An 18,808-nucleotide genomic window follows, 5' to 3' on the forward strand; every position below is an offset into this window, starting at 1 on the left:
TTTGATTGTCCATTTTAAATTGTATTTAAAACTTCTTCCACAAATTAAGTTAAAACCTTAATAAATTTCCGTTCTTACTAATACTCAAGTATAATAATGTATCAATTAAGTTAAAAACTTCCATAAAACATAGGCCTTTCAATTAACTATTGAAATTGGTAATATATTATTAAAATCCAATAAAACATATGTTAATGTTTCACCGATGATCACATTATTACTAAAACGATCAATTAAGTATATCTTCAAGAAAGATAATAAATCTTCAAAAATGGTAATTATAAATCATGGTTTATACATATATGATTTTGACAACACTATAAAATATTACAAAATATCCAAACAACAAAGCAAAAAAATAGAACAAAAATAAAAAATAGATCCTGCAGAGACTACTCTTATCCAACCTTTATAGATATCTTCATGTTACTGTAATCGTTTTAACTGAATCACCATATCATTACGCTGCAAACCTTTCCTCATATTTCTTTCACCGATCCAACAAAATAAACTTTTAATTGTTAATGATTTTGACAACGGGCTATGTTTATCCACACAGTTTCATCATCGGATTGAACGATGAACGAATAACACAACCATTTTAAACAAAGAAATATCGGATGAATTTTAAACCCAAATCAAAAAACCGATTTAAAGTATTTCATCATTTTACAAAATAAATTTTTAATCGTAAATGATTTTAACGACAGGCTATGCATCCACACAGTTTCATCATCGGATTGAATGATGAACGAATGACACAACCATTTTAAATAAAGAAATATCGGATAAACTTTAAATCAAAATCAAAAAACCGATCTAAAGTATTTCGTCATTTTACAAAATAAAATTTTAATTGTAAATGACTTTACCGACAGGTTATGCATCCACACAGTTTCATCATTAGATTTAATGATAAACGAATGACACAACCATTTTAAACAAAGAAATCACGGCTGATGAACTAGATCTGGACCCAAATCAGAAAACTCATCTTCATTATTTCATCATCTTGATCCATCGAAAACAATATATACATACTTAATCCGACTAAGAAATCAACGATGATAAACTCGACTAAGAATAACGAACGATTTTGATGATGCGATTTACAGAAATTGAATCAGAATCTGAGAAAATCTGTAGAGAAATGCAAAATAGAACCTGAAGTAGTAGGAGGGTATCCATAGATGCGTAAGGAACTAAGGATCCATAGCGGCGTGTTTAGTTGTAGTAGGCGTAGCTTTATATGCTCGTCTCCTTTTAGGGTTAAATCTCAGGAAATTACGATATTGACCTCGTATGAATGTAGTAATTGCTTTAAAATGGACAGGTCAATGCACAATCCGTTTTATGCGGTCCGAAAATAAGATATATCTTTGGATTATTTGTAAAAAAATAATAATAATAACTTTTTTATTAAATATAATTTCATAATGATATAATAATATCAGTCAACATATATGAAATTTAGAATTATATATTTAAATATCTAAATTTTATATTGACATTCATATAGAAAAATAAAAAGGATTATATTACATCAATACCAATTTAGATGAAACTTACACTTCAATTTAATTTTGTAATTCAATTAATTTTTTTTTTTTATCAAATCGTTGGTTAGTCTGTTTCATTCTTGGTCGTTCTCATTCAAGCCATTTACTTTCATCCATTATTATATATCACATACAAACCACACTAAGACATGGTTGTTATTTCCATCATGTCTTTGTGTAGTTTTGGGAATACATTGCAATACTTATGCATAATTATAGAGTTTTTATCCTGCCGAAAGAGCAAATGCACCCTACATTTTCTTTTGATCGGTATAGATATTGACAAAATTACAAAAGGATCCTCTAACACAGTAAGACAAACAAGAAAAATGATGTTTGCATTCGATGAAACTAGTGTGTGAGGGTTTTTCGATTTTGGAATAGGCTCTACCGAGTCATAATTTAAAAATCAAAAGCACACACATAAAATTAGGAATAAGTGAACGAAACAAAAGTGGAAAACAAGGTCATAAGACAAGTGAAATTGAAGGCGATAATTTTCGATAAACTAAATGTACAATATATATATATATATATATATATATATATATATATATATATATATATATATATATATATATATATCATTACTATATATGAAAACCCTATTTATGTGGTGTCGTCTAAACTAAATTCACACCCTTTTAATACATCCACGTAACCCACCCTCAGATCGACGCAACCTATAACTATATTGACTCAATCTTTGACGTCAATAAAAATGAATTGTCACGCCTCCTGTAAGACATCGCCTACAGACGTTTTGTGTCCATCTTCCGCTTCAATTTGATAGCCAAGAAATTAACTTCGACGTCTTATACTTCAAATATGCTCTGATTTCTCCCCAAAGGTATGTCTTTCGAAATTTTGGGTTCTAGTTCTGTTACTCGCTTCTAAACTTCAACTATACCCACAAATTTAGCCCTAATTCAAGAAATTCAATATATTTTCATATTACAATCTAGGTTTTCAATTATTGAACCGGTAAGCATTTCCTCATCGAATTTGGTTTTGATTTTGATTTCCCCGGTTCGATTTATACTTTCTCAACCTATCTATATGTAATTTCTCACTTTCTTAAAAATGCATGGTGATGATTTTTTCATTGTTTCTTTAAATTTCATTTCTTGGCAAGCATCGGGACAACTACTTTGTTTGTATAGGTATTGTTGTTCTCCTGAAATTTTAATTTTAATAAATTTATATTGGATTGTGTTTAGGTTTGTATTGTGTCTTGTGAATGTTGGAAACGGATTACGACGTCAAGTTTAGAAAAAATGGAAACCCAACTTAAAGTAATATTTCATCTTTGTTTTTATTCCTTGATGGATTGTCGAAGTGCTTGAAACAAGAAAAACGCTCGATCTTGCATAATTTTTTTGCTTGATATGCTAATGGGTGAAATACTGTGCAAACTTTCATGTGTCTCCATCTAGAAGGATACACAAATTGAAGCCATAAGTCCCTTTATTCGGTAAATAGGTGTGAAACTAAAACAAATAATTAAATTTGAAAGTTTAAACAAAAATTTATTTAAATTTGAAATTTTAGATTTGAAATTTAAAATTTAAAATTTGAATTTAAAAGGAAACATATTAAATTCTATATGAATACTAATATTGTAATTTATTTGTTATTTTCAATTAAGGTAATTATTAACTGAGGTGTAAATATGATTGTTAATTAAGAAAAGATAAAAAAAAAAATGAGAAAATGACAAATGAAAAAAACATTTAATCAAAAATACCAAAAAATAACATGTGTCCGAGTTAACGAGAGAGTGACATGTGGCAAAATTATTTTCATTTATTAAGGAAGATTTCTCCCCATTGTTCTATGGTATTAGTTTATTTTTTCTTATTTAGATAAAACTAAATGTTTCATGGACAATATTACTGCTACAGTAAGGAAATTAGACACATTTATATGTTAAACTGGACATATTGAATTTTTGGAAGTCAAATTGTTGAATGAGACTTTGCTAATTCATTTTATGATGAAGTTTTATGAAATGGTAATATTTTTTAGAATTTTTGAGTGTTTTGGGTCTTTGGGATACCACTAACCTCATCAAGGCAAGTCTTTTCATTGACAAGCTTCCTTTTTGTCCAAATAAACTTTGTTTTATTTATTTTTTCCACGGACATTTAGGTTCAGGGAATCTGTAGAAACAATCAAAATCACATTGTAGTTTACTAAATGGTTTTTAGTTTGTTCAAAATTTTGCTTACAGCTTGAAAGAGGTTGAAGAAGAAAGTGGTCACCGATCAGATAAGGGAGACATGTAGGGCTTTTTTCGTTTGATTTAAAAAGAGTACTCAGAGCTTTTTAGTTTCCCTTGCTTCGTCAAAAGAAATCTAAACACACAAAATCACAACTTCATCAGTTCTTTTTATTAAGAACCAAAAGATTTTCATCAAAACTTACATATAAAACCTCACTACATTCACTCTTATATCTACAAAGAAACCTCACTACAAGACTCTCACCTAATCTACACTCAATTACACAAGATTAGGAAGAAATGATAAACTCTAAGAACAAAACCCTAGAAAGAAAAGAGACGAAGAAGATGAAAGAATAAAGTTGATCTGTATGTTGTAAATGTTACGAATACTTCATTTTCTCACACATACAACAAATATATACCACTGACTAGTCAACCGGGTCACTGATCTAAGATGAGGATCGGATATAACTTGCGTGTTTTACATCTTAACCACATCACAACTTCAATCCAATATTCCTGCACAATATAGACAACATACCCTTCCATACAAAAACATAACAATATAACAAAAATAACCAAAATACAATTATTAAAAGGATACGCAAAAGGATATAAATGAATTATAAGTTTGTATTGCAATATCTTGATAATTCAACACCCCTCCTCAAACTTATAATTCAACTCAATCAACACTTACCCTGAAAAGGATCAACAAGACCTAAACCTTTGCAATTCCATTCATGTTGTCCAACTCCTAAAGGTTTAGTAAAAATGTCTGCCAAATTGAACTCTGAACTTACTTTATGAACTTCAACAATCCATTTCGAAACTCTATCTCTTATAAAATGAGTATCAACATCAAAATGTTTTCGTTTTCTCATGAAATACCGGATTATGAACCAGTTTTATAGCTGACTCATTATCACAGAAAATAGACACGGGTGTTAAATCTTTCAAACCAACATCAAACAAAACTTTTAAGATCCACATTATTTCACAGGAAATAACACCAAGTGCCCTGTATTCTGACTCTGTAGAGGATCGAGAAACTGTATCCTGTTTCTTACTTTTCCAGGACACAATAGTATTACCAAGAAAAATAACATATCCTATTAGTGATCTTCTAGACATCAAACACTTAACCCATTCAGCATCAACAAAGCTTTTTAAAAACACATTACCTTTTGTAATAGAAAAACCCCTTCCAGGATTTAACTTCAAATATCTAAGTAATCTAACATCAATATTAAAATGAGATTTTCTTGGAGAATGCATAAATTGAATCAATACTTGAACAACATATGAAATATTTGGTCGAGTAATGGTAAAATAAATGAATTTCCCAACTAATTTTTGATAAAGAACAACATTATGAACAAGTGAATCATTAACATCAATACTTTTTTTCCTAATTACCAGATTACAATTAAGAGGAGTCTTAACTGGTTTACAACCTAACATTCCAAATTCATGTAACAGTTCCATACAATATTTCCTCTGACACAAACAAACACCCTCATTTATATCTATAACTGCAATACCCAAAAAAAAAAACTTTAATTTTCCTAAATCTTTGATTAAAAACTTGGATTTCAAAAAATCTTTAACTTTGTTAATTTCATCATCACAATTCCCACTTAAAATTATGTCATCAACATATACAAGTAATATAACAATATTACCACTAGAACTCTTAACAAGCAGTGAAAATCATTCACACTTTGAACAAATCCAAAATCAAGTAAAAAACCACACAATTTTTCATTCCATTTCCTAGGAGCCTGCTTCAGCCCATATAAAGATTTCAATAGCTTACAAACTTTATTATTATTTTTATCATTATATCCAAGTGGTAAAGTCATATAAACAACTTCATCCAACTCACCATAAAGAAAAGCATTATTAATATCCAATTGAAACAAATTCCAATTAAAATTAACTGCAAGTGAAATAACCAATCTGATATAAACCATTTTGCAACAGGTGAAAAAGTTTCATCAAAATCTATACCTTCTCTCTGGTTATATCCCTTAGCTACAAGCCTTGCCTTAAATCTTTCTATTTCACCATTTGATTTATACTTTATTTTATACACCCATTTACAACCAACGGGTTTCCTGTCAGAAGGTAAATCACAAATCTCCCAAGTATTATTTCTATATAAAGCTTCAATTTCTTCATTCATAGCATTTACCCAATTAGGATCCAAAGATGCTTGATAATAAGTTTGTGGTTTAACTGATTTATTTAAATTTATTGCAAAAAATTTATTGTCAAGACTAAGAAAAGAATAATTAACAGACCTTTCAATTCCATATTTATATTTTCCTTCTATAACAAAATCATTAAACTTTTGAGGAAATTTAGACTCACGATTAGATTTTCTAACACCAAGTTGTTGAGAATCAGAATGACTAAGACTTTCCTCAGAACTATTAGTGGAATCTGATGCAACAACCTCAGGTTGCGAAACAGAAGTATCGCTACCATGTGTACCTTCCTGATTAGATATTGTTGCATCTAAAGGAGATCTACCATCAATACCAAAATCAGTTGCACCAGATGGTTGATTTACAATTGAGTCATCATCCTGATTATTACACCCAGACTCTCTACTATTTTGATTATCATTAATATTTTCAGAGACAAAAAGTTCATCATAGGAAAATGGATCCCAAGAATCCTTAGCATGTGAAAAAGTTAACTCAAGAGACTTAGAAAATTCATTAGATTTAGAATACAACTTAAAGGGAAACACAGATTCATAAAATTTCACATCCCTAGAAAAGAAACAATAACCATTGTCAAGACTAAATAAGTTGTAACCTTTTTTAACACTAGAATATCCAACAAGAACTAAAAGACCCTGTATAATGGTTTGGTCTAGGCATACTAGTTAGTGGTAGTGATTGTGTAGGAAAAACCGATTTTGTCTAGTTTACGGTTGTTATATGTTTACGGCCGTAAACTCCTTACGGCAGTAAACTCCTCACTGTTGTAAGTCAGGTCTATAAATAGGGCTTTGTGTCAGACTTTAAAGGTTGTTGATGCCTTCGTGTTTTCTCCAAGTTGTATCGGACGTTTTATTGCTTTAAGGCGTATGCAAGCTTGGTTCGTTTGTTATTTGCTTATTGTTTCATCTTTAGCTTCTGTTATTTGTCTTTGATCATTGGTAGATCCGTTTTCGGGCTTTACAGTTGGTATCAGAGCAAGACGATTGTCAAAGACGTCCTATAGTTGCGATTTTGCTCAAAACGATATTCACAGCGAAAAGAAGGGTTTTATTCCAATCGAATTTCGTGTGTTCAGAAGTTCACGGTACTAGTTTACGGCCGTAAACACCAAGTTCACGGCCGCAAGCTATTCAAGGCTCAAACACCGCAAACGTTTTTCTTCTCTAGTAAATCGAGTTCCTGATTTAAGGCTTTAATAATAATATTTCACCGCGATATAATTCTTAAAAATAAAATAAACTTTTAACAGAAAATCATTGGCCGTAAATCGATTATCTGATAATCGATTTTAGATAAATTGTGTCTTTAATTTTCAGTTTCAGAATTAAAAAAAAAAATTCACGGGCCGTAAACTCGGAGTTTACAGCCGTAAACATCTCTCGGCAGTAAAAATTATTTAAATAGAAAATTAAGTTTTATTTAATAATTAATTAAGTTTAATTTAAATAAAAAATGGAGTCACAAAATCACAACCAATATCAAGAACTCGATGTTGTGATGGGTACAACCACGCGCATTCTAAGGCTTATGTCCGCTGATGGTTTCCCTGAGTGGAAATATAGAATTGAGAAGTATATAAAGATAAAAGATTTTAAGATTTGGAAATGTGTCATAAAGGATCCAGTCATAATCACCACCACAGTTGGGGGGCAAGTGGTTGAAAAGAAAATCGAAAATTATACCGATAAAGATTTCGAGTCCATCGAGGAACAAGAGAAGGCATTGGCCATTTTAACTACGGCTCTCTCTCCGGACATTGCACAAGGTTTCAGAGAATACACTTCTGCTAAATCATTGTGGGAGGCACTGATTGAGGTATACGAAGGAAACGAGGATATGCGAGAAAGTCGCCAAGACATGTTAAGGCAATGGTTTAACATGTTCAAGTATGTGCCCAGAGAGACTCTTGAAGCCCAACTACAGCGATTTACAACTCTTAACACAGAAATGACAGTGGCAGGGACCTTCTATACAAAGTCTGAGATTAACAAGAAGCTACTGAATGCCCTCCCAAAATCTTGGGACATGAATGTAGCAGTCATCAAAAAGACTAAGGTCTCAATCGCCTTTCTCTAGTTGAAGTGATGGAAGTCATCAAAGCATGTGATATTGATGACAAGCAACGAGAAATGAATCATGTCAACTCATACTCAGCTGCAAATCTTGGCATTTCATCTAACAACGCTCTTTCTTCCTTCTCTTATTCGTCTGCAGGTTTATCCTTCACTGCTTCTCCTCAAGCTCAGATGATTTCTCATCCATCAGCTCCCTCTGCATCAGTAATACCCCAGCCACAAAATCAATCATTCATGGCTGCTTCATCTTCATATGTGGTTTCCTCTTCAAAGGGAAAGGAGTGTGAAGAAAACCTTGTCTTTGTTGTAGGCTTAGTAAATTGCTACAATGCATTTGTAGCTGGGGAGCTTCCACCTCAATTGTCCTTTGCAGATCTTGATCAAATTCATCCTGAGGACATTGAGGAAATGGACATCACATGGAAGACTGCCATGCCAGTATTTAGGGCAAAACAGTTTACCAAAAAGACAGGGAAGAGTAATTGGGGAATGAGCGCTGATAAGAAGGTTGGATTCAACAAGGGGAAGCTTCGGTGCTTCAATTGCCACGAGCCAGGGCACTTTGCTCATGATTACCCACATCCCGATAGGAGAGTTAATAATGATAGAACGATGGTTGCAGTTGGGAACAACCGAAGCAGTGGTCAAGCAAACAATGAAAAGGCTATGGTTTCGCAATCTTTTGACTGGGATGATCAAATACAAGCTCTCAACTTATTTGGACCAGAAAATGCTCATCTGGCACAGGTAAGGGATGATGCTCCAGCAGGAGTTGTAGCAGCTGAGGACAATATGATGGAGCTACAGTTTGCGTTGATGGTATCCTCTTCCCATGAACCTACTTCGTCCAAGGTAAGTATCCCATCATGCTCTAAGGCTTGTATAGACTATGTAAAAACTCTACATAACAAAATTGAAACATTAGGCAATGAAGTAGGAAGTCTTAGGATTCTTCGTGAACTTAATGATAAATTAATAAGAGACGTAGAAGACCTTAGATATGAAGGGTATCAACTTCGAAAAGGACAAAAACCACTTAAAGATCATTTGAAATCGAAAACTAAGGACTTTAGGACACTTCAGGAAGACTATAGTAACAATTGTGAAAACTATGATTATGTAGTCAAACAAAATGCTGAGCTAGTGGCTAAAGTTGAATCTTTGAAAGGAAAGTTTGAAACCGCCAAAACTTGATGTTAGAAAATATAAATTTTCAAGTGAGGTGGTTGCAAATATGATAGACCAAAGCATGCAGTTTAAAAGGAATCAATCAAAAGGTCTAGGGTATAATAATGTACCCCCTCCCTTCAATCATTCATATGTGTCCAAGCCTTTGTCCAAAGAAGAAATTACCAATGAATCATTTATGGTTTATGGCAAGTCCCCCAGTTTTATTTCGGGAGGATTTATTAATGTTGAAAGTACTAACATTTCTACTTCTCATGCAGATCAATCCTTGAATCAGTCAAAGCACGAAGTTGAAGGATGTGTTTCTGATAATAAAACTGAGTCCAAACCTGAACTTTTCATTTTAAATAAAGACAATTCTTTTTCAAATGTTTTAAGTGACAATAGTTCTTGTGGTGTTTTTGATTCTTCTGATACTGTTTCTGTTTCTCATGATACTGTGGTTGTTACTTCTGATACTTTCTTAAATGGTTGTCAAATGTTTGATACAGTTTTGAACAATTTGGTTGACAATTTGAATGTTTGTGATAAAGATGTTAAAACACCGCTAGTCTCACAATCCTCCCCATCTAACATACCCTTACCTTCTTCACAACCTAATAATGTTGCTTGTTCTTGTGAGAAAAGCAAGGGTGTTGGTTGGGAGAACAAATCTAATCAATGCAGTACAAGTTCCAAAAATAACAAGCATATTTGTTTTAATTGTGGCACTAGTGGCCATATTGCTAGAAATTGTCTTAATCGAATGTTTGTGAGTCATAATCTTCCAAGAGGGGAGAACGAGTTCAGAGGAAGGTCTACAAATAGAAATTCCTCTAGAAGTCGCTCTCGAAATGATGATTGGGCAGATGAATGAAATAGAAAAGGGGATATTTTTCACAGACATAAAAAGGTTTTTAATCACCATGTCCCAAGCAGTCTGCCAAAAAAGAGCATAGCCACGCCAAGGTCAAACTCATCCTAAAGCAGTAGTGGATCTTCAACCAACTCTGGTAGAAGTCACATGCTTTGAGCAGACTGTCAAGCATAAAATGACAAAGTTAACTGAGACATTCATAAAACATAATTACAAATGGAGGCCCAAACCTGCTCCTAATACATTATCTGTGTCCTCAGAGAAGTTTAAGTGCAATAAATATGGAAAGGAATCGGGATCACCCAGGAAGATCATGACCTGGGTGCCCAAATCTAATTAAAACCCACACATTTTACAGGGACAGTTGCGGGGAAATGTCGTCAGACCCTGGTTCGTCGACAGTGGCTGTTCCCGGCATATGACGGGAGATATCACCCAACTGCACAACATTCAATTATTTAATGGGGGGGGGGGGGGTGTGTCTCTTTTGCTGGTGGAGATGGAGGGAAAATCACTCAAAGAGGAACCGTGTCAAATGGAGTTCTAAGTTTCGAAAACGTGAATTTCGCTCCCGAGTTGAAACACAGTCTGTTAAGCGTTTCTCAGATTTGTGACAAGGGCTATTCTACGCATTTCACTAACAAGGAATGCATGATCTTAAAGCCAGGCTTTGTCATCCCAGAAGAATGGATTCTCATAAAATAAAAAAGGGATGGGAATGCCTATATCATTGATATGAATAGCAATCTCCCAGAACAAGTTACTTGTTTATTCTCCAAGATCTCCGAGCAAACTGCAATGTTGTGGCATCAAAGATTAGGTCATGCTAACGCCAAGAATCTAAATCGTCTTACGAAGAATGAGATGGTCCATGGATTGCCTGTCAAAGACTTTATTATGTTTGAAAAATGTGTGTCGTGCGCTCAAGGACAGCATCATCGAAAGTCGCACTTGCCAAAGCAGGTTAACTCAAGTAGTCAGGTTCTTCAATTATTTCACATGGATTTGTTTGGTCCAGTGAACGTGCTAAGCATCAACAAAAGCTCTTACTGTTTAGTTGTGATTGATGATTTCTCTCGATTTACGTGGGTTTTCTTTCTATCCAACAAAGCTGGCGTCACTGAACTGATCAAGAAGTTCATTGTACTTGTTGAGAATCAGACCAATCATAGGGTGAAGGTGCTTCATACCGATAATGGAACAGAGTTTAAGAATTCTGTTCTCAATCACTTCTGCACTGAAAAGGGTATCCTGCGTCAATTTAGTTCAGCTCATACACCTCAACAAAATGGTGTTGCTGAAAGGCGGAACAGAACACTCAAAGACGTTGCAAGAACGATGTTGTGTGACTCAAAGCTGCCAGTTTTCTTTTGGGCTGAGGCAATAAACACTGCCTGTTATGTTTAGAATCGAGTGCTTATCAACAAAGCTAAAATGAAAACTCCGTATGAAATTTACTATGGACACAAGCCGTCAGTCAGTCGTTTCCGAGTATTTGGCTGTCCTTGCACCCTTCTTCACCTTGATGCCAACCCGAAGTTCAATGCCAAAGCCGATGACTGTTATTTTGTAGGGTATGCTGCTCGCACCGCTTATAGAGTCTACAATAAGAAAACCAAACAGATTGTGGAATCCTATGATGTGCGTTGGTTGGAAGAAAATGAGACAGACGCAAGAGTGGGTCCGGATTGGCTGTTTGATTATACGTCACTTTTCAAATCCTTAAACGTGTATTCAAATGATGTATCTAGAACTGGTTCACATTGGAAGAGCATCTATGAAGATGAAGACGAAGAAGTTGTGTACAATCCTATATCTAAATCCTCTGCTTCATCAAAAGGGAAAGCTAAAGCTTCACTTGAGGGAGAGACACCTGGTTCGCATAAGGGAGAGCCTTCTGCTGCATCTGAGGGGAGCCTTCTGCTGCACTTGAGGGGGAGTCTTCTTCTACATTCTTGGGAGAGTCCTTTTCTTCTCCTCAAGAGAGCCCGTTCTTGGAACATGATAGTTCTCAATCAGTCCATACTGATTCTTCTGATGCTGGAACACCACCTCATATATCTATAGAGAAATTGTTTATTCCAAACGATGCTTCTGCTGTCTCCTCAACATTTATGGAATTACTCTTTCCTGATCTTATTGCAGATGAGTATGTCGTAGAACTATCTGGTGCTGCCCAACCAGCAAATGAAGGAGGTATCTACATCCACACTCTTCCTGTTTCTCTAAATGATATCAGTCAAGAAATACCTTCAAGAGTTCAACGCGATCACCCGATCGAAAATGTCATTGGCCAGCTAGATTATGGTGTTAAAACTAGAAGCCAGAGTGGAGACGTAAATACATATCTGTATTCTTGATTTATCTCACAGATTGAACCCAAGAATGTAGAAATGGCTCTAAACGAACCTAGCTGGGTGGATGCAATGCATGAGGAGTTGCACCAAATTGAAAAACTCGGTGTTTGGAAGTTAGTTGAGTTACCGAAGGGCAAAAAGTCTCTTGACACACGATGGGTCTATCGTAGCAAGCAGGACGATTCAGGGGTTATTGTGCGAAACAAAGCTAGACCGGTAGTTCGTGGGTTTCGACAAGTCGAGGGTCTTGACTACACTGAAGTTTATGCTCCAGTAGCTCTCTTGGAGGCTATTCATATCTTCCTAGCGTATGCTTCGTATATGAACTTTACTGTCTTTCAAATGGATGTCAAGACTGCCTTCTTGTATGACAAGGTGAAGGAAGAAATCTACGTTGATCAACCTCCAGGGTTTATCGACTCGAAGTATCCTAATCATGTCTACAAGTTGGATAAAGCATTATATGGGCTGCATCAAGCTCCTAGAGCATGGTATGCAACTTTAACAAAGCATATGCTCGAATATGGTTACACTCACGGCACCATCGATCAAACATTGTTCATAAAGCATGTCGACAAGGACCAGATACTCGTACAAATATACGTCGACGACATAATCTTTGGATCAACGAGCCAAAAGCTTTGCAAGGAGTTCGAAAGTGTAATGAAGAAAAGATTTGAAATGAGTTCGTTAGGAGAAATGACCATGTTTTTGGGGCTTCATGTTAAACAGAATTCAACCGGAATCCTACTACATCAAGCAAAGTATGTGGAGGATATTCTTGAGAAGTTTGCGCTTCACGACGCTAAATCTGCTTCTACACCGATGGCTGAACGATCTCTCCTGACTCCAGATCCTGAAGGCGAGTCCGTAGATCCAACTCTCTACCGATCGATGATCGGATCACTGATGTATCTTACTGCAAGTCAACCTGACATTATGTCTGCAGTCTGTCAATGCGCACGATATCAGGCTAATCCTAAACTTTCTCATCTTATTGCTGTTAAAAGAATTTTTCGGTATATCAAAGGAAGCCCTAAATTGGGTCTTTGGTATCCGAAGAATTCTGAATTTGATCTTTATGCTTTTACTGATAGTAATTATGGAGGCTGTGAGCTTGACAGGAAATCAACTTCAGGAGGATGTGAATACCTAGGTGACAGATTAGTTTCATGGCAATGCAAGAAACAACACACTGTCTCGACTTCAACAGCAGAGGCGGAATACGTTGCTGCATCAGCTTGCTGTTCTCAAGTTATCTGGATCCAACATCAGCTGTTGGCCTACGGTTTGAACTACTTCGAAACCCCTATCTATTGTGATAATGAAGCGGCAATTCAAATAGCAAAAAACCCAGTCCAACACTCTAAAACCAAGCACATCGACATTAAAATTCACTTTATCAGAGACTGTTATGAACGATCTTTAATTCGAATCGAACAAGTCCACACTGATAACAATGTGGCAGACGTGTTCATAAAGCCATTTAACAAAGCTCGTTTCGATGTGCTTGTCAGATTTCTGAAAATGGTACGTTTTAAGGATTAAGTTTTTTATTTATTTTATTTTATTTTTCTTTTCTCAATTTATTTTTGGTTTTATTAGTTTACATTTTCATTTTTTGTTTTAGGTTAGTTTAAAATTTGCGCAGTATTTTGATTCGTATTCTCACCCATGCACAAATTTAGGGGGAGAAATAAAAATCCAAAAACAGCAAAAAAAATAATCAGAAACAATAGTGTCATTTTTGTTCAGCATTTTAAAATTTCTTCTGTTAACAACTTCGGTTGTAAGTACTGTGATGGGAAATGAAATTATCTTGTGATAACGGAGAATCTGAATCGGCGTAATGTAGCTAAGTTGAATCGTCTACGTTCTGTACTCGATGTGCTGGTAGGCACGAAAGATTTTAAATGGACTTGACTAGGAAAAGTTGAACCTAATAAATTTTATGGACTTGACAAACCTTGACCTAGTTAGATCTGTTTAACCTGATGTCACGACGCTCGGATAGGTGGAGCAGGGAGATATACATGAGAATCTATCGATCACATTAAATAACCCGTATTTAGAACTGTGGATTCACCTTTCCTCGATGTGCGGATTCTGTCCTTAATTCCGGTTGGATAGGGCGACTGGTAAATTCCGATAATTTAGGTCTGTAGAATATCATTTTCTTTCTTTTCGTCTGTTATTCATATGTTGCACCCTCTGCGTGATTGGAAGAGATCCGACCTGGATTGAAACATATGCAACTCTATTTCTCTGCAAGTTATATATATGAAATTCTTCTTATCTGTTAGCCATATGCTGTCTCTTTTGCGTGACTTCTAATCCGACCTGGTACACAACATATGCAACCTTCTACTTCTCAACCCCTCTGAAGTAATAAGTTATAGAATTCTGAATCTATCCTCTCTCTGAATGGTTGTCTGCTCACCCGGTGTAAGGAATACTCTGGAAGTTCTTGATGGCTAGGGCATATCAGGAAGCGGGAAACACGTTCTCGTACACTTAAAAATTGAACACATACATATTGTCTGTAGATATCGCTGCTCAGTTTAGGTGGACAACAATATCCCTAGTTGTAGTAAGTTAAATGGTTATAAGGAAAATTTATTTAAGATTTAGGATCTATTATAATAACAAAAATTTACTATTAGGTATGTGCCTGAATCTGTCATCGGTAAAATGTCCAAAACTATCACAATTTTTTCGTGTTTAAGTGGACCACAATACTGGCAATCGATCAGACGAAGATGTGAAGACGAGGGTACCGAGGAGTAAATAAGATTGTCCAATAACTTTGATCCAAGAATCACAAAAGTATTAGTGGTTAAGTTTTTTTCGTTTTGTCAAAATTTTATTTGAATTTTATTTTCACTTTTCACTTTTGAATTTTAATTTTTGTCTTATTTATTTTATTTTATTTTTTATTTTTTATTTTATTTTAATTTTAATTTTAATTTTATTTTTATTTTTATTTTTCATTTTCGAAATTAAATTAATCCTCAAAGTTTTTTTATTTTATTTTTAATTTTAATTTTAATTGTTGGAAATTGAAAATACTGTGTAGTTATCAGGTAAGAGGGTAAGGGAAGGTAAGAAAGGGTAAAAGGAGTTCACTGCCAGAATCTTCTCATTCATGAGATTCTGGCCGCAAACACTTCCTCATACTCTCTCAAAAGCTCAAAAAATCATTTGTTGATTTTTGGAAAAACGTTTACATCATCACAAAGGTAATCTCTTCTAGATCACGAATATGTAGTTTGTTTCAATTTTCACCGTGCCATTGTGTCGAAAATCGAAAAAATGTGTCCGACGGAGCGTACGGTCGTAAGGTTAGGCCGTAAACTCCAAGTGTTTGAAATATGGACTTGTTACTAATTTATATTGGTGCTACTGATTCTTACATTGATATATCTTCAAGTATTGTGCATCAATTCGATGTGTAGGATCGATTTTTGGAGATTTTTCGACTGACGGTTCTTAGGCCGTAAACTCCTAGTTTACAGCCAAGGAACAATGAATTTACTGCCTTGAGTTTTGAATGAATTAACTAAGGAATTTGTTTGTGATAATTTCTCAAAAGAGTCCTTAGGCCGTAAACTTCGAGTTTACGGCCCAAGAACGAATTTTTCAGTTAATTTTATTTTAAAAAAAATATTTTTACAGTTTCCTTACATTGTTGGCAGTAAACTCAATTTTATACAATGAAATTTTATTTTGATCACATTTTTAGTTAGTATATTTTTTTGGTTCAAAATAAATTTTTATTTTGAGGTTTTTTACAGTTGTGTTTAAGTGCAGACAATGGCGAACTTAAAATTTGCAGATATGCCCAACCTAGCAATTGTACTCGTGGATCCTCCGGCTATTCATTCAGATATGCGTTCGATGATTCATCGATTGCGTGAATGTTGCTTAGCATCCGCAATCACTGTTAATCCGGTGGTTTATCAAAGTTTAATACGCGAGTTTTGAGCGACTGCAAAGACACACATGGATAATGATGGCAATTTTACAGTGAAGGCGAAAGTACAGGGTCGAGAGATTGTCATTAATGAAGGCTTTATTCGTGAAGCGTTGTTAATTGATGATCAACCCAACTTCCTGACAGAGATTGGAATCGAAGATGCTCAAAGATTTCTGCGAAGAATGAGTTATGAGGGAACATTTCCGCCGATGCTGAAATAGCTGTTACATCCATACTGGAGGTTTTTGGCCCATGTTTTTGTAAGCTGCATCTCGGGAAGGAGGTCTGGGGCAGATGAGATTTCTCAGCGCACAACTGGTGTTGTGGTATCTCTTGCTGCTGGGTTTCGCTTTAATTTCTCAAAGTTCATCCTTGAGGAATTTGCTATCAACATCAGAGCTTCTACTTAGGATACTTTTCTGTTGTACCCCCGTTTTGTGCAAATGTTCATTAACATTCAGTTTCCAGACGTGAGGAAGACGGGAGAAACATTGGATATGAAGTCCTTGGGTCCCCACACGGTGGGACTCATCAAATAGAATCGGAAAGGCAAATTCATATTTCAAGGACTATATCCTCTTGAAAAGTTTGGGAAGTTTATAGAACTGGATGAACCACCAGAGTCATATGAGTCGTCCGAGCAAACATCCTCGGAGCAAACATCTGCTGAAAGGTCAACTCCATCTGACATTGTTATAGATGTATCTGAATATGAAGAAACCGAAAAAGAAGATTCACCAACTCCTAGAGCTCAGCTGTCTCAGAACGTGAACAAGAGTTGACTGAAGATCAAGCTGTTGGAGAGAAGAATATCAGTGAAGATCGAAATGATTCTTTTGATGATCTTGACCTAACTGGTTTTGATCATGATGATATAGCCACTTCTTTGGCAAGCAGTGCCAATGTTGTGTCTCATGAAAATCTTGACACAATATTCTATAATATCGATGATGTTGTTTTACAAACAACTGAGACAAGGAAATCGAGTGAGACGTTTGAAACGCGAACTCCTACTTCAAAGCAAATGGTGTCGACTTCTATTCCTATGGAGATGATTATGGGATATTCCCCTCCTGTGTCCGTTTCTCCTACTTCCGAACCGTTTGTGAGTGTGTTTTCTCCAGAAACTGACCAACCACAATCTAAAAGAAGAATACTTGATGCAAGACAATCTGAACTGATCGCAAGTTTGGTTAGTGGTCTTCCTACCCCACCTATCACTGTTACTACTACAAGACTCACCACTACAAAGATGTTTCCTACTGGTCCTAGTTCAACATTTGATGTTGCTGGTCCCTCAGCACCACCCGGTTTCTCGGTTCCTAGATTTAATCGGAATGCTGCTTCCAAAAGGTTGGCGCTACACATGGCAGAAGAACAAATTTTGTTGCCTGATCTTCGAGGAAAAGGGTGTCTCTATTGATGAAGGGGGTACCAGGGGTGATAATCTTACTCTTGCTAGTATGCAAAAAGAAATTTTGGTTCTTAGCCAGAAAAACATTGAACTCGATATTCAGGTGGCAGAGCTTCGTGCCGAGAATGTCGATCTTCGTATCCAAGTATCCAAGCTACAATCAGATAAGTCTAGTCTTGGTGGACAATTTGCTGAACTCAAGAAGGATAAGAAGCTAAAAAGCAAGCAGGTCTCTGATTTACAAGATCATTTTAATCTGCTGACTTCGAGCTATTTTGAGTTGAAGAAGAAACTGGAGGTTGATCTTGGTGACAGATATCAGACAACTGTTGAAGAACATAGAATTAATCTTCACGTGTAGGCTTTTCCAGTAGACTTGCCGGTCGGTCAGTCTTCTGGTACCGTTGAACGTGTTACAATTGATCCTCCAGTGGCTCCGTATATTCAAGAAATTATCCGACGAGGTCAAGAAGATGATGTTCAGAGAGGACAATTACTGTTTAAGCGGAACACTACTCGAAGTGCATCTCGGGGTGAACCTTTGATAACTGTCACTGATCTTGAAATTATTAGATTCCGAGACACATTTGGAGATAGATCCGGAGTGGCTACATGGGGATTTCATGACCCTCTCAGACTGTGGATTATCATTTGTAAGAGTGGTAATTCAGAATTGTATAAGGATATCCATGCTTTTAAGTCTTTAACAAGAATTGATCTAACGGAGTTGTCACAAGCTTCGTGTATCAATCTCTTGAATAATCCGCAGGTTGCATAGTTTAAGCACTTTTTGGATGATCAAGTTAAGAAAGGTTTTCCTTCAATGCCGACGACAGAGTCAGTTATCTTGGAACATCCAGATGTCTTTGAAGAATCTACCGACAAGCCATTACAGGTGATTATGTGGCCTCCTACGAAG

At 35.5% G+C, this 18,808-nt stretch overlaps 1 protein-coding gene and 1 long non-coding RNA gene across 2 annotated transcripts; one reads left to right on the top strand and one right to left on the bottom strand.

The window, feature by feature from the left end:
- Nucleotides 1-258: 258 nt before the first annotated feature.
- Nucleotides 259-1,316, bottom strand: LOC145036022 (uncharacterized). Its single transcript, XR_013678417.1, has 2 exons — nucleotides 1,165-1,316; nucleotides 259-487 (listed from the first exon to the last, which is right to left on the bottom strand). It is a non-coding gene; the product is annotated as an uncharacterized LOC145036022 (long non-coding RNA).
- A 6,159-nt stretch (nucleotides 1,317-7,475) lies between these two features.
- Nucleotides 7,476-8,099, top strand: LOC145006224 (uncharacterized). Its single transcript, XM_078965317.1, has one exon. It carries the CDS (start codon nucleotides 7,476-7,478, stop codon nucleotides 8,097-8,099), a length of 624 nt encoding a protein of 207 aa, XP_078821443.1.
- The last annotated feature ends 10,709 nt before the right edge of the window (nucleotides 8,100-18,808 follow it).

This window comes from Lactuca saligna, chromosome 1 (assembly GCF_052625555.1).
Source record: "Lactuca saligna cultivar CGN05327 chromosome 1, ASM5262555v1, whole genome shotgun sequence".
Lineage (NCBI taxonomy): Eukaryota > Viridiplantae > Streptophyta > Magnoliopsida > Asterales > Asteraceae > Lactuca > Lactuca saligna.